This window comes from Pungitius pungitius, chromosome 1 (genome assembly GCF_949316345.1).
Source record: "Pungitius pungitius chromosome 1, fPunPun2.1, whole genome shotgun sequence".
NCBI classification, from domain to species: Eukaryota; Metazoa; Chordata; class Actinopteri; order Perciformes; family Gasterosteidae; genus Pungitius; species Pungitius pungitius.
The window spans coordinates 914,556-929,555 of record NC_084900.1 but is presented as its reverse complement, the minus strand read 5'-3'; the positions used below and the strand labels follow the sequence as shown (position 1 = coordinate 929,555).

The 15,000-nt window shown below is 46.9% G+C and overlaps 3 protein-coding genes and 2 non-coding genes across 6 annotated transcripts in view; all 5 read left to right on the top strand.

The window, feature by feature from the left end:
* The window catches only part of hdac8 (histone deacetylase 8), a 10,640-nt gene extending 9,988 nt beyond the window's left edge, over nucleotides 1-652 (top strand). Inside the window, exon 11 of the mRNA XM_037480019.2 lies at nucleotides 39-652. Within this exon, the coding sequence (XP_037335916.1) occupies nucleotides 39-61 (23 nt within the window). The 3' untranslated portion in view covers nucleotides 62-652. The remainder of the gene's footprint in view (nucleotides 1-38) is intronic.
* rps4x (ribosomal protein S4 X-linked) overlaps nucleotides 1-13,427 on the top strand; it is a 90,509-nt gene extending 77,082 nt beyond the window's left edge. The window contains exons 1-7 of one of the 2 annotated variants that reach the window (XM_037480100.2): nucleotides 9,924-10,024; nucleotides 10,601-10,678; nucleotides 11,089-11,269; nucleotides 12,016-12,113; nucleotides 12,665-12,836; nucleotides 12,934-13,091; nucleotides 13,292-13,427. In XM_037480100.2, coding sequence (XP_037335997.1) covers nucleotides 10,022-10,024; nucleotides 10,601-10,678; nucleotides 11,089-11,269; nucleotides 12,016-12,113; nucleotides 12,665-12,836; nucleotides 12,934-13,091; nucleotides 13,292-13,393 — 792 coding nt within the window. In that variant the 5' untranslated portion in view covers nucleotides 9,924-10,021 and the 3' untranslated portion in view covers nucleotides 13,394-13,427. Of the gene's footprint in view, nucleotides 1-9,923; nucleotides 10,025-10,600; nucleotides 10,679-11,088; nucleotides 11,270-12,015; nucleotides 12,114-12,664; nucleotides 12,837-12,933; nucleotides 13,092-13,291 lie in introns of those variants that run through there. The other variant, XM_062557124.1, reaches the window with a different exon arrangement.
* On the top strand, nucleotides 3,883-7,171 carry cited1 (Cbp/p300-interacting transactivator, with Glu/Asp-rich carboxy-terminal domain, 1). Its single transcript, XM_037480169.2, has 2 exons — nucleotides 3,883-4,117; nucleotides 6,626-7,171. Exon 2 carries the CDS (start codon nucleotides 6,647-6,649, stop codon nucleotides 7,163-7,165), a length of 519 nt encoding a protein of 172 aa, XP_037336066.2. The 5' UTR covers nucleotides 3,883-4,117; nucleotides 6,626-6,646; the 3' UTR covers nucleotides 7,166-7,171.
* Nucleotides 11,393-11,468, top strand: LOC119223880 (small nucleolar RNA SNORD61). The gene has a single exon (XR_005121034.1). It is a non-coding gene; the product is annotated as a small nucleolar RNA SNORD61 (small nucleolar RNA).
* On the top strand, nucleotides 13,139-13,211 carry LOC119223879 (small nucleolar RNA SNORD61). Its single transcript, XR_005121033.2, has one exon. It is a non-coding gene; the product is annotated as a small nucleolar RNA SNORD61 (small nucleolar RNA).
* Nucleotides 13,428-15,000: the final 1,573 nt, after the last annotated feature.

The window sequence follows — 15,000 nt, the reverse complement described above, 5'->3', positions numbered from 1 at the left end:
CCCCTCCCATCTAATTTCTCTCTTTCTCCTGTTTACAGGGAATTTAAAGAATGTGGTTTAGGACGCGGCAGCCTCCTCCTCCTCCTCTCACACACACAAACACACACCGTGTCTCCACCCGGCTCCATATGCCGTCTTTAATGAAGACAATATGAAGCGCTCCCCTTCAGGCCCCAAGGAGGGACCAAGGAGGAGAAAAGAGGAGAAGAGAGGAGAAGAGAGGAGAGGGAGGAAGGTTTTTTGGAAAACATGAGCCCAGTGTTTCCAGTAGAAAAGAGTTTAATAAGGGTGTGTGTGTGTGTGTGTGTGTGTGTGTGTGTGTGTGTGTGTGTGTGTGTGTGTGTGTGTGTGTGTGTGTGTTTTAAGTGAAAGTCCTTATTCTCCTGCAGTGGTTCGTTCTGTGCTGCTGAGGACAAACGGGCCGAATAACATCAGAACTCTTGTGACTCTCATCAAAGAACCAACAAGGGCTGCAAAGCTCTGAAAAGTTGATCAATTGAGAGACGTTGAATGTTGGTAAAGTTTGTTCTGGTAGAATCTGTTCTAATCACTACTACTTTTTTCACTATTTAGAAGGTTTTCATGAACTTTCAACATGTTTTAAGATGAAAGCAGATGTTCAATAAAGAGACATGAATGTCCCTAAACATGTCCTCACTTCCACTTTGTCCCTGAGTCTGCAGTGTAAATGAATGAATGAATGAATGAATCCATCTGAAATGTTTTTGTTATTGTAAATTCTATTTGTGGGTCTTTTAAAATGCTGGTTTCTTCAGACCTGACTCGCCTCCAAACGAAGACACAACTCTGACATTTTGTTTCATTGAGCAATTTCACTATTAGAACAATCCAATGTGTCTTAATCTATAAACCAAAGGATATGACGAGCTCTTCTCATCAAATGAATCTAAATCTCATTGAGTTATTCCACCATGGCTTCATGCTAAAGCTAGCACGCTAGTTAGCGAGCTAAATATAGCTGGCTAGTTAGCTAGATAGCGTTAGCACATTTTTCATGCTAAAGTCGGTCTTAACTTTGGTAAAAGTAGCCCTTTTGCGTCCACCTCGTAGTTCAATCCCTGTTTTATATGAATGTGACTCGCTGTCATTTGTCCAGAACCTTTTGGCTCCACTGCAGCTGAAATGTGAAATATTGGTGCAGGAATGTTGATGCATTTGTTTTTTGCAGAACAGTTTTCTTAATCTTTAACCTGTTTTGACGGGCACACAAAGGTTTGTTTAAAAGACCATGTTGTTGTCACTGCGTCTCTGCCCCGTGATTTACGACGTGTGCGCCGGGTAAAAGTGGCTTTTAATGGACCGCGTTGGAAAGAGGAACCACAAACGTCGGCCCGGTTTCCTTCAGAAGTGATGTTCCCCAAATTAATGGCCTGGAAATTCACACCAAATGTAGGCAGTCACCAGCCGGAGCTGGCATGTGCTGAACAGAAGCGTGTGTGTGTGTGTGTGTGTGTGTGTGTGTGTGTGTGTGTGTGTGTGTGTGTGTGTGTGTGTGTGTGTGTGTGTGTGTGTGTGTGTGTGTGTGTGTGTGTGTGTGTGTGTGTGTGTGTGTGTGTGTGTGTGTGTGAGAGGATTCCCTGTGATCTTTATGAACACTGCTGCGGTCACCTCGGCGGTTTGAGCCCAACGCAGCCGGAGCAAATGAAAGCCATTACAGCGTTTACGAGTTTGGAGAAGGAGAGACGATTGAAACTCTATCTCATAAAGGGGGGGGGGGTTTCACACGGTATCCGTGGAGAGGGGCTGTAAACCCAAGAGAGGTGGGAGACTCCGTGTGTGTTAAATTGGTTTTTATTGCACTGCTCAGTCTAATTAGAAAACTCAAACTTCGTGACCAATTAGGTTCCTACTTTAGTTGTTTACAGATGGACAAGTAGCCCAACAAAAGAGAAAACACTTTGTGGCGATCAGCCATGTTTTTGTTCACATTTGGCGGGTACACCTGGTTCACCTGGTATACCTAGAACACCTGGTTCACCTGGTATACCTAGAACACCTGGTACAGCTGGTACACCTGGAACAGCCGGTACACCTAGAAGACCTGGAACACCTGCAAGGTCCACTGACTGAGGAGCAGAGCACCATTGGCAGTTTTAAGAAAAGCATGAATTCAACAAAACCTCAGCTTTACAGCGGGAGTTTGATGAAAAAGTCCTGCTTTAGTCCTGTTTTAGTCCTGTTTAGGCCTGTTTTAGTCTTGTTTAGTCTCATTCTAGTCTTGATTAGTCCTGTTTTAGTCTCGTTTTAGTCTTGTTTTAGTCCTGTTTTAGTCCTGTTTTAGTCTTGTTTAGTCTTGTTTAGTCTCATTCTAGTCTTGATTAGTCCTGTTTCAGTCTCGTTTTAGTCTTGTTTTAGTCCTGTTTTAGTCTTGATTAGTCCTGTTTTAGTCTCGTTTTAGTCCTGTTTTAGTCTTGATTAGTCCTGTTTCAGTCTCGTTTTAGTCTTGTTTTAGTCCTGTTTTAGTCTTGATTAGTCCTGTTTTAGTCTCGTTTTAGTCTTTTAGTCTCGCTTTAGTCTTTTAGTCTCATTTTAGTCTTGATTAGTCTTGTTTAGTCCTGGCATGACTCTTCCCTGTGCCAGGTGTAGAGCTGTGCTCCGATGGGACAGGAAGTGGAGGCGTGGGGACTGTAGTCCTGTCTCGGCGCCGCTTGTTGCTGGTTCTGGACTCTTCCCAACGACTCTCATGCAAATCGGCGCTCCGAAGGCCCCCGGCCGCCTCCTGCTTTGAATAGTTGGTCATCTGACCTTCGCTGTAGATAAAGCAGAGCCTCGTCCCTCCTGTCTGTTTGCACTTCGGGGGGGCTGGGGGGCTGGGGGGGGTGTCATTCTACTTCTGTGAGCTATCAGGAGAAATCCAAACAGCTTTTTGTGTTTCAAAGGTCGATTCTCTCTTTATTGCCCTTAAACCCCGTGTGAGCAACAAGCTGTAGGTATCAGTCCTGCTAGCATGGAAATCACAGACGGTTTGGTTTGATTTGCATAACGTCTCCTGGGGGGGGGCGGTGAGAGGGGGGGGGGGCTCCTCTTCATCAGCATGTGAAGTGTCTGCAGTCAATGGCAGGACGGATTTACTCGCACAATAAAGACAGATGCCACCTTTTATCTGCTTAACGGAAGAGGGGCGCGTGGCGCTCTGGAGATGACGTCCTCCTGGAGACATGAATGCTGAATGCACTCTCTGGCTGGGGGGGGGGGGCTGGGGGGACTTTCCCTCTGCCCACCCCCCCTCCTCTTCAAAGCAGCCTTTTGTTTGACCCTAAAGGAGGAGAAGAGAAGCGGGTTGAACATCCAAACATGTCGTTTCCTTCCTTTGTGATTTTCAGCACAAAGTATTTAATGTTTTTTTATACAAAAAGGAAAAAGGAGACGTGTTGTTACAGCGATGATGGATTCAACAAAGTCCCAAAACAGACCGTAAATACAAGTTCAAACATCTCAACCAAGTTTACTATGAATACAATAACCTTTCAACAGTTTCATTCAGTCATTTGTCGCACGTCACGGGACACAAACGGAATGAATCACTGTGTGCAGAAGACACGGGGACGTCTCACCAGGAGGACAGATCCTGTCTCTGACTCTCTCTCTGGGTGAGAGACACTGACAGAAATGGTCCATTTGATGGAGTTTTCGATTCAGATTTCCCAAAGTCCTTTGTTTTATCATCATTTATAAACAAAGTAAAAGAAGGGACATTAGTTACAGGAGCAGGACACGTGACTTTTATACATCAGGTATTGTTTTGGGAGCCTGATCATTTGGAGAAAATGATGATGATGATGATCAGTCTCAAATGTTTGCTTGATTCCTAATTCTCTTCCGTGACGTGTTTGGCCCCGCCCACCCGTCCCGTTCCCTCCTGATCCTCCGCAGGTCCCGTTCCTGGTTTTGGGAAACGCACGCGCACGCGCCCGCGCCCCGCTCGTTGAGGCGCGCGCGCTGCGCGCTCCTCGTCCAGTGAGCCGCTGGATGAGCAGCGGACGGAAGCCTCGGTCTCTCAAACCAGTCTGACTCCAGTTCCCCGCGCTGGTGTGGACCTGCGGACCGGACGGGTTCCTCCTCCATCTCCTCCTCCACCTCCTCCTCCTCCATCCAGGTGGGTGCGCGTCATTCGTCCGGTTGTTGTGTATTTGTCGTTGTGTTGTTGTTGTTGACTCTCACGTCGTTTTACCCAAAATGACACCAGCTGTTGAGTTTTTTTTTTAGAATCACAATAAATGATCCGTGAGGAGAAAAGTGCGTGTTTGAAAGAACACACAATATGTAAAGTACAGAATTAAAGGAACGAATTAACAACAGTTTGCTTTTTGTCTAAACGTCCCGCTGCGGCAGCATATGGCGCGCGCGCGCGCGTGTGTGTGTCCTTGTGTGTGTGTGTGTGTGTGTTGTTGTGCTGTTATGTTTGTTTGTGATTTGGTAGAAATCTGCTAAATGCGGAGTGAGGACTTTATTGTTCTTTTAATAAGCCTCATAAAAGGAATAAAACCGCTGCATTTACCACGTGATGGTTCATTAAATGTCATTTGTGCAGTTTGACAGGACAACATTCCACAAAGAGCTGGATTCTGAATATTTAGCTTTTCCCCATAAACGAGTCCAGCTGTGAACATCTCGTTTTAATCCCAAACGATCTCCTTGTTCCTTTACTCTTATTTGATTGATTGATCATTTAAAAAGGGAGAAATAGCCAATTCTCTAAATAGGAATATTTACTGTAACATGTTCCCCGTGCCAATGTCTGTCCATTTATTCCCTTCAGTTATGGAGGACGTCTCTCGTCCTCCATCCAACACTCAGGAGGGATTGTCTCGTCATGTGACTCATCTGATCAATACAATAATAACAGCCGTTAGCCAGCGGGAAGGAATCTCAAGCTCCTAAAACGTGTGTGTGTGTGTGTGTGTGTGTGTGTCTCACAGCGTCCTCCCTCCAAAGAAGGCTGTGACCTCACAGCTGATCTCTCTTTGTTATTTAAGAGTTTGGTCTTCTGAATCGTCTCGCTGCTAAAGAGTTCACTTAAAATGCTCATTTAATACCCAGAATGCCTCTGGTTTGTGACCCCACTGACCCCCGCGAGGCCTGCGATGGTTCTGTGTGACAACAAAGATGGAACGTTTGGTACAAGTGAGGCAGGGAAGGAGAGAAGCAGCATGTTGACCATCAGACATCCTGATGATGTCATTGAGACTGGCTTCTAAATCACAACAAAAACAGCTGGATTCCTCAATCGGATTTTTGATTGTAGTTCAATTTCACAAATGAACAACTACTAGCAGCTTTATTTTTAATAATATAAAAGTCAAAACATTACTCTGAAATGTAAAAAAAGAAGATAAAAGAACGCAGGTTTAAAGTCTAGTTTTTAGGGAAAGAACGTGTTCTTCTTTCTTTATTTGTTAGTGTCTCCTGGACTCAATGTGCTGGAAAGCTGTTGGGCAGAAGCAGCGTGTGCAGCCTGCTCCTGACTGATCAGTCAGTGAATAATGAGCACACACACACACACACACACACACACACACACAGGCCTTTCATTGACAGCTGTTTGGTGTCTCCCTGTGTGCATTAACTCTATCAGCCGAGTGCAGCTGCATGGCTGCCTGTAGCAATTATGTCCTCACTAAATACGAGCCTGTGTGTGTGTGTGTGTGTGTGTGTGTGTGTGTGTGTGTGTGTGTGTGTGTGTGTGTGTGTGTGTGTGTGTGTGTGTGTGTGTGTGTGTGTGTGTGTGTGTGTGTGTGTGTGTGTGTGTGATTGACTTACTCAAAGGAGAGCCGCATGATGTGTGTGTGTTGAAGCACACACGCTGTTTGAACTGCGTGTAATATAAACCAGTCTCACACACACACAACAAACACACTTTCTCAGTGTGTCAGGCTTTACTCAACACACACTTTCTTCCACACACACACACACACACTTGTTCAGACATATGCTGTGTTCTCAGTGCTCTGTGTATTTATCCCAACATGTGACCTGATCACTCTTTGAGATCCTCAAAGGCTCTGTTGTGTTGGGAGCTACACACACACACACACACACACACACACACACACACACGTAGACCTATAAACACTCACTAACCCCATTAGTACCCACAGGCCTTCTCACGGTTAATTTGCTGCTCAATAGGTCAGGAGGAAAAGCAGACATGCAGCAAACACACACACACACACACACACTCGAGTCATGCGGCTGGTTGTGCGTCTCCTAGACAACCCCCGCCCCGGTGGTTTAAGGAGTCTTTAGAGCGGCGGGCTGGAGGGAAGGGACCACTTCACTCGTTTGTTGTCCTTTGATTGAGAAGAAATGTCCAACTGGTCCTGAATCAAAGTTCTTCTTCCTCAGTGCAACAAACATCAAACACAACTGCTGCTCTACAAACACTTTGGTCCTTAAAACCATCACCTGCAGCACGTGTTAAGGTCCAAAGAATGTTAAGAACATGTTGTGTAGGAATGTAGGCTAAGCTAAGCTAAGCTAATCACCTGCTGCCTCTTAGCTTCACGTTTAGCACGGAGACGTGAGTCCAACATCCAACCAAAGAACACTCGAGGGTCTGTCCCGGTGTCTCGTGACCTCTGACCTCCTCTTTCTCCTGGCGCAGGCTGCGGTGTTCCACCCGGTGATGACCTCGCTGCTGTTCCCTAGCAACGCCGCCATGAAGGACCTGTCCTCCTCGTCCTCGTCTCCTCTCGGCTCCCTGCTCCACTACCCGTCCTCCAAGACCACCTCGTCCTCGTCCTCGTCCTCCCCCCCCGGGCTGTCGGCGCCGCTCTCCAAGCCGCAGCCCTTCTGCCTGCAGACGGGGCCCCACCTCCTCGCCAGCATGCAGCTGCAGAAGCTCAACTCGCACTACCAGAGCCTGGGCGGGGCCTCGGGGGGGCACGCCGCGCCCGGCGCCCCCCAGAAGGGCTACGGGGCCCCCGGGCCCCTGGGCCCGGCGGGGAGCCAGCTCCTCGGGGCCCCGGGGGGCCTCGGCGGGGGCCCGAGCGCCGGCGGCATCATCGACTTTGAGCCGGTGGACGAGGAGGTGCTGATGTCCCTGGTGGTGGAGCTCGGCCTGGACCGGGCCAACGAGCTGCCCGAGCTGTGGCTGGGCCAGAACGAGTTTGACTTCATGGCAGACGTGCCGGCCGGGTGCTGACCCCCCCCCAACCCCCCCCCCCCCCCCCACCCCCCAGGAGGCAGGAACGATCCCTCTGGTCGGGCCCCTGAGAAGAGACGGATTAAAGACGTCCTCCAGCTGGTTGGATTAAGACGCCTCGTTTTTTTCATTTTCATTTTTCCCTCCAAGCGGAAGCATCGGATGAGACGGGGGGGGGGGGGGGGGGGGGGGGGGGGGCGGGGGGGGGGCACACACGCCGGTCGGACCCGTCTCATTTACGGGAGACGGGGAGGGTGGACGTCTTCAGACTTTAGAAAGAGACTCGCTTCCACAAAGACGCCGATTGTGTGTGTGTGTCTGTGTGTGTGTGTCTGTGTGTGTGTGTGTGTGTCTGTGTGTGTCTGTGTGTGTGTGTCGCACAGAACATGTTATTTAAGACAGCGGCTGAGATGCACCTGTGGACAAGGACGCCTCTCTGAGCGTAAGGGGGGGGGCCTGGAATCCTGCACGGAGGGAACTCCCCTTTTTAGAGGTCGCGGGGGGGGGGGGGGGGGGGGGGGGGGGGGGGGGGGGGGGGGGGGGGGGGGGGGGGGGTGGGGGGGGGCGTTAAGGAGCCTTTTTATTATTTTCTTCCTGCTTTTGGTTGTTGTGTCAAAACAAGTTCGTCCAGCCCCCCCCCCACACTGCCTGGTCTTCATCACACTGCCTCGTCTTCATCGTGTGTGTGTGTGTGATGGGAAACTATGAGCAGCAGCAGGACCACATGGTGGAGGGAAAAAACCTGCCGTTCCTTGTTAATTTATTTACATACACACAGACAGGTCAGCTTACACACACACACACACACACACACACACACCTTATGTAAATGAGGGTCTCCGTTTCAGTAATTCTAGCAGCCTTTCCTTCCCTGAGAGGAGCAGCGGTTAATGAAGGGCTGACGAGGGACAAACCCGACTGTCTCCGTCAAAAGGGGAAAGACGGGAGGACAGAAAGACGCTTCCCGTCCAATCCAAATCCAAAAGACAGACGCTGGTCCTGGTTCTCGTCAAAGTGGGTCAAAACAACATTCTTCAAATTGAAGACAGGTCTCGTGTTTGTTTCCATCTGCTCAACATTGTTTTGAAATTTGTTTGTGTGTGTGTGTGTGTGTGTGTGTGTGTGTTGCTTCATGGTGCAGCCTTGATCCCAGCTGAGTGAATGTTGTTCTTGCTGTGTGAAGGCCTCCTCTTCCTTCCTCCTCCTCCTCCTCTTCCTCCTGTGAGAAGCTGGAGATGTTTGAGTCGTCTGAGAGGAAGATTGACCCCCCGGCAGAGACCTAAATATACACAACTTACACAACTTACACAACTTCCGATGAGAAGGAGGTCCCTGTGTTTGCTTCCACCTGTTGTTAGTAGAAGACGGGTGGACATGAGGAGGAGACGATAAAAGCACCACGCAGACCCACAACATGACTCATCCACACAAAGTGACCTCAGAAACACCAAAAAGAGACGCACAAGAATAACAGTCAAAATCATCACAACGAGGTGCGAAAAGGAACAACAAGACCCCCCCCCCCCGCTGCCTCAGGGAGACGAAGGAGACACTGATCTGTTCTGTTCTTCATATTCACTTTAAAACCTGTAGATTTAAGTCATATTTGGTTTTGTCTCTTTTCTTTGTTTCCTTCTAATAAAATGAATATTATTCAAAGATGATTTTTTTAAAGCACTTTTGCTCACTTGTATCTATATGAATATGTAAATGACTGAGATCGTATAAAAGAACTAAAAAGCTTGTATTTTTGTTACGAGTTCTGGGGGAAATAAATCAAATGAAAACTGAGCTGGTGATAATGTCTTTTTATTGAAAGTTATTTCAAAATATGTATTTAAATAAATATATTTGAAATCAAATCAAATGACATGTGTACAGTGTATAGCTGGTAAGTACAATGTGGCTCAAATGACATCACGACTTCCAGGAAAATAATAATAACTCAATGATGTTCTTTTGCTTCTTCACTTACTGTTTGTTGGCAGGAATCTGTTTAGTTTTGCAGATGAACTATCTTTGGAGTATTATTACTATTATTACACCGTCTCAGGCTTTCTTTCACTGTGTTTTCTGTGGTATCAGAATCAGTCAGTCACGTGCTGCCATCTGGTGGTGACGTCAGGTTTCACTGGAGAGGATTTATTAACCAGATAATAACCAAAGAATGAAAAAACAATGATTTACCTTCAAATCTGAGTGGGGGAGAATATAGAAAGAAACACCAAAGAAACTACTAGTAACTTGAATTAGTAGTTCAGAGACAAAAAATAAGGACGTATTATACGATATAAACATCCTGTTATCTTTAGAACTGAGACACACAGATGACAAATAAACCCTCCAAACGGGATGCTAATATTAGAAGATGACTAGATGAACAGATTGAAATGCTCTTTTCATTATCTGGATGAAGTGTGTGTGAATAAAAAAGGATCCATTACATGCTGATTTCTACACTATTGACAATATTTAAACTTCATTTTTAGAAATAATTCTAATTTTGAATTTGAATGCCAGTTCAAACATGTACTCAGTGATGGAAGCATATTTTAATTACTTTTGTGTGATAACTCAACTTACATGGATATAAGTAAAGTAACATTTTGTAAATGTTTAAACTTTTACTCATTACTACTACATTACTTTTTAAAGATTTAGCTACTTTATAATTCCCAATGATGTGTGATTATATAATTGAAACAAATCAATAAACTTCCACACAAGCCGGTCCGGTCCGTACGGACGCGTTGCGCTTTATTCGCTTTCTTGGCTTTTGTCCCTCCCGGTGTGCCGTAGCCGGCCTTATCCTTCTAAACCGGAAGCCGGGAGGTCCTTTTCCCCGCAGACTCCAACATGGTGAGCTGTTCTCCTTCAGCTTTCCGCTCTGAATTAATCGCTAAACATCACTTTTCGCTGTTGTAATATTGCAAACATACACGTGCTGGGTTGAAATGCAGCATCTTATTAGTTGGCCGATGTCTAAATTGTAGCCAGAAGTATCGTCGATCGAAGATTATTGAAGATTTAAAATCTGATCTCACCCTCACTGCTTGCTAGCTTGAGCGTGGCTATTCGTGTTAGCTTGCTAAAATGAACGCAGACTTATTCTTCTGTGATTATGCGTCTTTATCAAGTCGCGGCATTATGTGACGTGTGAATCTTTCTATAAGGCGGGAAATGTTAACATTTAAACATTTAAAAGTTCCAAGTTAAAGAGTTCAACTTGATAAATGCTAGCGTTAGCGTAGCTAGGCCGCGGCTAACCTGCATTCATTTCTGCGCCACGTTAGCATGCCGTGCTAGCCGCACCGACCCGAGCGTGCCCTGCGTTTCCCGGGGGCCCCGCCGGCTGGAAGCGCCTCCACGGTTCTCCCCGTCTCCTCCGGTTGTTGCTGCGGTAGTTGACCGGTGATCCTTTCTTTCTTTCCCCAGGCAAGAGGTCCGAAGAAGCACCTGAAGCGCGTCGCTGCGCCGAAGCACTGGATGCTGGACAAGCTCACTGGAGTCTTCGTAAGTAGCATCGTGTCCATGTTTTAACTCCATGTCGTTTGGCTGCCGAAGCAGCGGTTGTGTTTGTGTGCATCTCGTTAGTTACATTAACTGGTGTAAGTATTCTTGGACATGAGTGCTGAGGGTATTTCTTTATTGGGTCTGTCCTCCTCTTAAAGTCAGTCACTGGCAGGGATTAGAAAATAATAAAATTCCACTTGTGTCGAACCCTTTATAAAGAACTTGCTCTGAGACTTTTGAATAAAAGTGGCTTTACATTTGTGTGTAAAGGCACCAGAACGAAGAGCAGCTGCAATTATTTCCATAACCAACATTTTGACATGCCTATTCTAAACGACTAGTTCTTTAAACAACATTTACAAGCTGTAAAAGACCAAAGAAGAACTCTTCTTCCTGTGGTTTCTTCTCAGGCTCCTCGTCCTTCCACCGGTCCCCACAAGCTGAGGGAGTGCCTGCCCCTCATCATCTTCCTGAGGAACCGGCTGAAGTACGCTCTGACTGGGGATGAGGTGAAGAAGATCTGCATGCAGAGGTTCATCAAGATTGACGGCAAGGTCCGCACCGACATCACCTACCCCGCCGGGTTCATGGGTGAGTCCTTCTCCTCCTCGTGCTCCTACGTCAATGCAAAGAGGCTTCTTGGGTTGAGCAGGTCTGATGTCGTCGATGTGTGGATTGAACCCTGCTTCCGCCGGGTATTCGTAGGCAGGAGGAGCAGTGATGACTATTTGGTTTTGATCAGCAATGAGCTGAAACTACACAACCGATTCCTCTAAGAAGTTCTGAGCTCCAGCTACGACCTGCTTATTTATCTCTCTATCAGTGAACGAGACTCTGTTGGCTGGTGAAGGGCAGCAGTGCAGAGACAAAGTGACATTAAGATGATTTACTCTGAAGCCATCGTGGACAGATTGAGGGTTGTTGTTCTGTGACGGTGATGAATTGATTTGCAACAGACGAGGCAACGCCAGCTAAACGCTGTTCTTTGATATATTTTTGGGGGTTTATACTTCTAAGAAACCCCCAAATAACCCTTCACATTCATCTTGGTTATAAACGGAGGACATCACTTGATTATTTTTGACGCTGGCTCGTCTGCTGGATGTGATGCTCACAAACCTCTGGTGACCTCTGCCTCTTTGTACTCTGCACTCAGCCTCCGTCAGACTGCTGTTGTGTTGGAGGATTTTGCCCTTTGTTAAAACGCTGTGGGTCAAAATGACGCCTGAAAGCTGTCACATTTTGCACGTTTCCTGCGTAGATGTTTGATTTTGACACAACAGCAGTAAATGAGTGTTGGGATTTGGATGCTTAGGACTTTTTTTCTGTCCTTCCAGATGTGATCAGCATCGAGAAGACCGGCGAGCACTTCCGTCTGATCTACGACGTGAAGGGCCGCTTCACCGTCCACCGCATCACCGCAGAGGAGGCCAAGGTAGGAACCGGGTCACTGAGGCGCCTTGGAAGCAGACAAGAAGCTTCACTTGTTGCTGCCTGATGAACTGGCTGAGCTTTGAAATGAGGGCAGGATTCTCAACGCGTCTAATCTGAGCTCTGGTTTACGGATTTGGTTTCATGCCTCAAACCAAATGAGATCAGCATTGTTTCAAACTGGTTTAATCTCAAATCTGGTTAAAGTCCTCCTCTGTGGGGGGGATATCAGCAGCAGATTGGTGAGACAGTTTAATTCTTTGTGTTGAGGTTCTCTGCGGGGTAGATTTATGCCGTGAAGTCTTTTAACCAAAACTACAGCTGTTAAGTATTTTATAGTTTGGTTTAAGCTCTCATCCCAAATGACATTTTACTCCTTGTGAAAAATGTTCACATACTTGTAAAATAAGATCAAAATAAGTTCAACCCAACGATCTTTTTTTAAAATGATTTGTGGCAGCAGAACTATTTTCCTGTTGTGTTTCCGTGGCGATGTCTGACTTTAGTGTTACTGCAGAGAGCTCGTTGTAAAGACCCTCTTCCTCCTCCTCACAGTACAAGCTCTGCAAGGTGAAGAAGATCATGGTTGGCACCAAGGGGATCCCCCACCTGGTGACCCACGACGCCCGCACCATCCGCTACCCCGACCCCCTGATCAAGGTCAACGACACCGTGCGCATCGACCTGGACACCAACAAGATCACCGAGTTCATCAAGTTTGACACCAGTAGGTTCCTCACAGCTGGAAACCACTGATGCTTCATGTCCCCCCCCCCCCCCCCCTGAGAAGGATCTAACCCCCCCCCCCTTCCTGTCTCTCTCAGGTAACCTGTGCATGGTGACCGGCGGCGCTAACTTGGGGCGTATCGGCGTGATCACCAACAGAGAGCGTCACCCCGGCTCCTTCGACGTGGTGCACGTGAAGGACAGCACAGGAAACACCTTCGCCACCAGGCTCTCCAACATCTTCATCATCGGCAAGGTGAGGAAGGGCGGCGTGTCACAGGCTGCTACCGGGGTTTAGACTGAGCCATGATGATGTTTTTTGGTTTTGATCAGCACTGAAAAAGAAGCACCAATTCCTCTAAGAAGTTCTGAGCTCCAATAGAACGTTGTTACTGAGATGTGTAAGATGCCTCTGAATGGTGGAGGTAGACTGAGCCGCTCTCCTCTCGTCTCCAGGGCAACAAGCCGTGGGTGTCCCTGCCCCAAGGGAAGGGGATCCGCCTGACCATCGCCGAGGAGAGAGACAAGAGGCTGGCGGCCAAGCAGGGCAGCAGCTAAACAGGACCCCAATAAACTGTTATTTACAACAACACTCTGCTTCGCTGCTTGTTTTCATCTGGGGGGGTGAGGTGGTAATGTTCATTTTAAAGTGTAAAATTGAAACCTGATAATAAATAAGTGAGAATCAAACATTCTAAAAATGTAACTTAGTCTTTTCTTTGCAGCAGAAAGGCTTTATTTGAACCATTAAAGATTAAAGCAGGGGTCCCCAAACTTGTCCCTGTGGGGGCCAGATAACCTTTACCTTCTCTGGGGGGGGCCGGGGTCAGAAAAAGTGACTGTTGCAGTGGGTGCCTAAATGTAAACATTGTTTTCCACAAAGCCACATATAACCAAATATTAATAATTCAGTATCTTCACAGAAAAAGTCAGGAAAATAAATGAATAATATCACTTAATGAAATAAATAATAACCAAATAATCTTCTCTGGGATCTTTACAGAAAAAAATGACATAAATAATAACCAACACCACCTCTTGACCGATGAGAGCATTGAACAAACAGTGGTTTGACCTTCTGAATCAACCGTTTCTCCATTATTCCCTTCTACTTACTACGATTTGCGTGGCCAGACTGAAAAAACATCCTAAAGCCCCTCTGGTTCAGGGGGCCGGGCCGCATCCGGCCCGCGGGCCTTAGTTTGGGGACCACTGCATTAAAGGATCAAAGGTTTATTTGTTAAAGAGAAAACATCTGAAGTAATAAAACATGTCATTCTTTTGACTAAAGAGACAAATCAAATGTTTTTATTTTTAAATGCGGCTCAATCCACCTGCAGCTAAAAATTAAATTAACCAAAACAACTCGAGGCTTCCTGTCTCCTTCCATCTGTCCTCATCCCTCTGTCCTTTCTCCGTTAATCCCGCCTCCCTTTTCCCACCCGTCTCTGATGCTTGGTTCCTTTCCTACTCATGCTTCCTTCCCTCATTCGTTTCTTCCTTTCCTCAATCGTTCGTCCTGTTCATCTTATCATTCCTCTTCCCTTTCCTTGTTACCTAAGCATCTCTTCTTTCCTTCTCCCTTCCTATGCCACCTTTCCTTCCACCGTCCTCGTCCTACATTTATCTCCCCTGCTTCCTCGTCCTCCATGTTGGGACTCTGTCCATATGGTGACTGCTGGGAAGCAGCCTGCTCATCACACACACCCCGCAGTGTGTGTGTGTGTGTGTGTGTGTGCTCTTCTTCCCCCCCCCCCCATTACTTCCATCTCCAATCATGCCTCTCATAACACGATTCATTCCATAACAGGTGAGGTGAGGGCTGCTCAGTAAAGGTGACGCGTGTTTCATGTTAGTGGCGGAGACCTTTAAACTATGACGTCACGTGTTTGTGTTTATTAGAATAAAATGTACAATATCCACCTCTGAGGTGTAAAGTACGTGTTCTACATTATTCCTGATGTACAGAACGCCTTCCTTGTGAGACTTTATTTGATGAGGATGACCTTTGACCTCCACATGACCCCGGGGTTAAGCCTTAGTGTGTGTGTGTGTTGCAACAAAAAGAAACAGCAGATCAAACACTGAGAAAATCCCAAGCGTTTGATAATGTTTGAGGCGTGAGTCCAGCTGTGCACAAACATGTGACTCCTCGCCATGATCAC

Coding starts and splice junctions, on each gene's coding strand:
- cited1 (XM_037480169.2), top strand. CDS start 6,647: ATGACCTCGCTGCTGTTCCCTAGCAACGCCGCCATGAAGGACCTGTCC.